At 41.2% G+C, this 5,541-nt stretch overlaps 2 protein-coding genes across 2 annotated transcripts in view; both read left to right on the top strand.

The window, feature by feature from the left end:
- Positions 1-2,814, top strand: part of LOC111655505 (V-type proton ATPase subunit d 1) — a 5,901-nt gene extending 3,087 nt beyond the window's left edge. Inside the window, exons 5-8 of the mRNA XM_023406942.2 lie at positions 111-188; positions 455-631; positions 972-1,049; positions 1,543-2,814. Of these exons, the coding sequence (XP_023262710.1) occupies positions 111-188; positions 455-631; positions 972-1,049; positions 1,543-1,704 (495 nt within the window). The 3' untranslated portion in view covers positions 1,705-2,814. The remainder of the gene's footprint in view (positions 1-110; positions 189-454; positions 632-971; positions 1,050-1,542) is intronic.
- A 582-nt stretch (positions 2,815-3,396) lies between these two features.
- The window catches only part of foxr1 (forkhead box R1), a 3,043-nt gene continuing 898 nt past the window's right edge, over positions 3,397-5,541 (top strand). The window contains exons 1-4 of the mRNA XM_023406933.2: positions 3,397-3,697; positions 3,903-3,995; positions 4,658-4,881; positions 5,436-5,504. Coding sequence (XP_023262701.1) covers positions 3,562-3,697; positions 3,903-3,995; positions 4,658-4,881; positions 5,436-5,504 — 522 coding nt within the window. The 5' untranslated portion in view covers positions 3,397-3,561. The remainder of the gene's footprint in view (positions 3,698-3,902; positions 3,996-4,657; positions 4,882-5,435; positions 5,505-5,541) is intronic.

Below are 5,541 nucleotides of genomic sequence, written 5' to 3'. Positions count from 1 at the left end.
AAAAAATATATTTTTAGTAGTAGTATTTTTATTTATTTATTTATTTATTTATTTATCTATCAATCAATTTATGGGTTTCCTAAAATACATCTTGTGTTATGACCTCTCAGGCGTACCTGGAAGCTTTCTATAAGTTCTGCTCCAACCTCGGAGGAACCACAGCTGACACCATGTGTCCGATTCTGGAGGTGAGTTTCTGCCCTGTTTTTATAGGTGAAAATAAACGAACACATGTGCTCCTCAAAATAGTTTTTTTTGGACCAAAATTAGTTCATTATACAAGAGCAGCAGTGGACTTGCAGTGGGTCTTAACAGTACCGCGATAAAAGTGTGCACAAAAAGGTTGAATTGATTTCAGGTTGATTGATCAGTGTATAGGAATGAGCTCGTGTATATTAAAGTATCAGCCCGGTCACTTGTTGCTGCTGCGCTGAACCTCGTGTCTCTGCTGCAGTTCGAGGCCGACAGGAGAGCCTTCATCATCACCATCAACTCATTCGGCACAGAGCTGTCCAAGGAGGACCGTGCCAAGCTCTTCCCCCACTGCGGCAAGCTTTACCCAGAAGGCCTTGCTCAGCTGGCCCGGGCAGATGACTACGAGCAGGTCAAGGCTGTTGCTGACTTCTATCCTGTAAGTCCATTGTAAATCCTTTGAAATGTTATTAATGTGTCAGTTTTTATACAGTCCCTCTTATTTTACGCAGCAAAGGAGAATCTGGCCAAGTTTCTGCTAAATGCTGTGAACCATTCTGACCTGCGGGGGATTTTAAAATCTGCCAACATGGTTGTGTTTGAAGTCTTGTTCACTTCTGTCTCTCCAGGTTGTCATATTACTTTCCTGTTTTTCCTCCTTCTTTTGGTGTCTAAGTCACTGTTTTTGTGAAACACTGTTTTGATAAGTTCATGAGGCACTTCATTCTTCCAGTCAACAGCCTGTCTCTATGTCTGAATTTGCTTGCTACTGTCGCCAGGAGTACAAGCTGCTGTTTGAAGGCGCTGGCAGCAACCCAGGAGACAAGACGCTGGAGGATCGCTTCTTCGAGCACGAGGTGAGACACATCTTCAGCCACATAATTTACACCCAAGTAAAAAAGCTGGAGTACTGACTGAAGGTTTAACATCATCATGTTGTATTTAGCTTAGAGTTGATTTAACTTGATTTGTGTGTAGTGGCTGCTCCCCATTCACAAATAACCTATTTAAATAGGTGGAATTGAAGCACACTTGACACACACCTGACAGGTCGCATATACAGACCTGAATAGTCAGGGTACTGTGTGCAGTGTGCAGATTCAGGGAGTGAATATTATTAAATTGCTTCTTCACCAGTGTGCAGACTTGTATAGTAATGAATTGGTGCCGGTGTATTGACACATGTCTTGCAGCAGTGATGCGTCTTGCCCAAAGTAACAATCTACAAATTGAGAAAACAATCAGGATAATCACATGATTGTGCAGCCCTATAAATTAATAAGAGTTGTGCTTGTCATTATAAGCTTCGTCCATTCCTCTCTATATTCTCTCCCCTCCTTCCCGCTGCAGGTGAAGTTGAACAAGCTGGCCTTTCTCAACCAGTTCCACTTCAGTGTTTTCTACGCCTACGTCAAACTGAAGGAGCAGGAGTGCAGGAACATCGTGTGGATCGCCGAGTGCATCGCCCAGCGGCATCGCGCCAAGATCGACAACTACATTCCTATCTTTTAAGCCTACTCTGCCTCTCTCTCCCCATCCTCTTCTCTTCCCATCATCATTTCATTCAGTCTTATGTCTCGTCTCCAGTCTCAGCTCGGTGTTAAAGATTCTGATGGTTTGATGCTAAATTTTCTCCATCCTTCACTCCTAGGTGTGAATTGGTTCTCGACAGCTGAGTTCCTTGTTGTAATGTGAGCTCCGGTTGTAAAACACATAATCAACTGAAACACTGTTTTTAAGTGGAGGAGAATCACATGAGCATGGTCCAGCAGAGGTGGTTGGTACCTGTTTTAATGAGCTCGCATGGTAAAGGAGACAACTCATTTGACTTTCAAACACTTATTTCTGATCGTCTAAACTTTGTGACACGCAATGTGTTGTTTTTTTGGCGGCACGCCTCGTCCAGCTGACTCAACAGCTGCCAGAAAAAACTAAGTCCAGACAGAAAACCCATGCCACTGGTGAATCTTGATAGATTTTTTTCCCAGAACTCCCAGCACAACAAACACAAACACCTTTTGAAGATCATGTTGATATTCAGGCGCATGAAACGACTGAGGTGCAATAAACTGTATGTTTTAGATGAATCTCCTACTAAAATCAGTAAAAAGACAACCTCATATCAAAGTGGAGATGAAAACATTCCTCTGCTCTGCGTCAGTCACCACCAGGTTCTACATGACCTGTATTTATTTCTGTTGTAGTGCTAGGTTATCTCAGCATGTCCGCTCATTACTGTGCTTTTCCCCTGAACCTAACAAGTGAATTGTGCGAGCTCCACCCCACCACGTCTTAACTAAATTGTTGTTAGATATTAAAAGTACAAATGGCTGAACAGGAGCTTCCAGTCCTCACCGTCCCTGTTCCTGTGTGAAGTTTCTGTAAATGAACGTGAGGCAAAATCTTGAGTATATGGCAGATGTAATGTTAATGACTATGAAAAGGTATATAGATATTTAAAGATGACTATATGATTTTGTTTTCTCATGCTGTAAAAATTGATTTATTGCTGTTTTGATCTGTTTCTTACTTGTGAAATGTGTATTGTTAATGTGATTAAAAAAAAAAAAAATAAAGTAAACAGACTAAACTGCACTAACGCAGGTCTGGAGAAATGTAAAAGACTCATCAAATTGTTTTTGAAATAGTGATTTATTCTGGTGACAGATATAGTAAAAAAGAAAAGTCAGTTTTGATGTTGATGATAATTTGTTGTGTATTTGTGTACTTAACTGTCTGGGATGTGTTTATGATTCGGGAAGACTTTGTAACTTCTAATTGGAGGGGAAAAAAAGGAAATGCTTTTTAAGGATTTCTGCAGTGGCAAATTTCATTGTTTCAAATCCTGAAGTGTTGTTGTGGCTGCACCGAGGAGGAACAAGTTTCTACAGTACACAAAGCAAGCAGAACTGAAGCTTTTGTGGGAGGAAGTTTCTAAAATACAAATCTCATCACAGCTATGTCACAGGTCCACTTACTAGCTTTTGCTGGAGCTTTTAACTGCATCTCATACTCTTCCTCAGCAGATGGGAGTTTGCACAGTTGGCACCTACTGACCCAAGTGGGACTGTTCATGTGACGACAGGTTGCTGTATTTAATGGATCAAACTCAATTTAGTCTTAGACCCGTTATACATACTTATAATTATCACTCAGTTTAATGTATGAAACAAATTCTGTTGTGATATTTAGTTCAACTGTAGCAACTTCAGGCACAAGCAAGTGATTCAGCACAGGCTGGACTCTCTTTAGGTTTGATTAAGTCTAATCAGGCTGTTGAGCTCCAGCTGCTGTAGACATGGACTGCAGGTCTGTCAGGAAACCTGCACATCTCCTCAGAGCCGTGGTAAAACTCAGAGGAACAAACCCATGAGACATCCAGGCATGACCTTCCAACTGAAAACCACAGCTCATCTCTTCGACCTGCACTGCACCGTAGGCCTGACGGACTGGGACATGGACAAGGAGCTGAAACTGGCAACAACCACCGACCAGTTTTACCACGGTGACTAAAAACCATGCTGGACTTAACTGACAGGAAAAACACAGATTATCATTGTTGTTGTTATTATTAGAAACAAGTTGCATTCACAGTTTCACATTACATTCAGGAAGAGTGATCAGAGTCTCAGGGTCGAATCAGCAGATTGAAAGTTGAGAAGTTTGAGGTTGTGTGATGTTTGTGTCTCTGTGTCCGTCTCTGGTGACAGATGACAACCTGAATGATCAGTACATGGTCCAGAGGCCTCCTGCAAGAGCCTCGAGAAGAAAAGATGAATTCATTTTTTACGATAAAACGTCAGGTAAGCTGAGAGACGGACACCATTCTTCAAACAAATGAAGGTGAGAATATCATTTTACAGCACCAGTCTCCTGTCTGTGTGTTGACCTGCTGAATCAGCAACAACATTTGTCTGGTAGTAGCTTTAATGCATAATTAACTTTGACACATGTTTTCCTTGGGTCCTGGTACTGTATATTTGCAAAGCTTTTACTAATAACAATAATGATGGCGATAAGAATAATAATAATTATGATAAACTTTATTTGTAGTGCACTTTTCATACGAGATGTTGCTCAAAGTGCTTTACAATAAAAAATGAAATAGTACAATGAAACAAGGACAATGAGATTAGACAGTAGATGATAAAATATGTAAATGAAAACAGCTCCTCTGTAGCTCCTGGCGAGGTATCCCATAGCAAAATTACACTGAGAATAATATAAATGTATATATTGATTATATATTTGCAGTATATTATTTGTGTGTGTGTGTGTGTGTGTGTGTGTGTGTGTGTGAGAGATTCACTATCCCTCAGGTTGTGGCATGTTGATGTATATTGTGCAGCGAGATACTGTAAGATGCTGTACTGTCTCTCTCTTTCATTTTGAGGTGTTCTTCAGTTCATTGAAAAAGTTTTTGCTGTTGACCTCAAACGTCTGCCGTGGTTTTTCTGTCCGTCAGACACCTTTGTGAAGCCAAACCTGTGGCTGATGGTGAATCCTAACATCGTCTGCCCAGTCCAGTACGGAGCAGCTCTGCAGACTCCCTGTGGACCTGCAGGGGAAATCCAAACACCTGCTAAGACCCAACATCCACCTGCAGCAGAGCTCCACATGTGTGCCCCTGGTGAAGCTCCTCTCCAGGAGGACCTGCTGCACTCGGTGTCCTCCTCCACTGAATACATGGTACAGTACACACTGCTCCACACTCACGGTTAACACTCACTCACAGTACTTATGGTGTAACCAGTCTTGATCTGCATTCTGTATGAAGTGTGCTAAGTATGTAAACCTGGTAAGTTTGTGTGGCTAAGTAGTTGAAGTATTTTTTTAAATTTACGAATAAAAGTAGTGATACCAAATGATAAAAATATACCATTACAAGTAAAGGTGCTGCATTTGTTTCCTTTTGTTGTTGTGTGTTATCAATAAAATCTACTTAAGCACTTTTACTTTTCTCCCCTGTCACTGTTTATCATATCACTGGAACATTATTATTGAGGTGCCCAAGGATGAAGCCGATTTTAGTTTTCTCTTCTGCTGATGGGTATATTCCTCTGTAAGAATGCATCATTTTATTAACCAATCATATTTGTCGTGTACTTCTTAATCTGAAAGTAACTTTAGCAGTTGAATAAATAGTGGGAGTAAAAAGTATAACACACTGTCGCAGCTAGTTGCTAGTACAGGAGTCAATGCACTGATTCAGACAATGTGAGTGTTTTTTCCTTGACTGTTAGATCAAGAATGAAGACGTCTCCTGTCGACCAGCCAGGAACAGATGCAAGGGGAGGACGACCAAAGCCAGGGTGAGGAAGTGGTGGTGGTGGTGGTGGTGGTGGTGGT

This window comes from Seriola lalandi, unplaced genomic scaffold (genome assembly GCF_002814215.2).
Source record: "Seriola lalandi dorsalis isolate HSWRI2012SDOR001 ecotype SW California unplaced genomic scaffold, Sedor1 jcf7180002054320, whole genome shotgun sequence".
Taxonomy (NCBI): Eukaryota; Metazoa; Chordata; class Actinopteri; order Carangiformes; family Carangidae; genus Seriola; species Seriola lalandi.
The sequence above is the reverse complement of the archived record's forward strand: the minus strand, read 5'-3'. Positions and strand labels throughout refer to the sequence as shown.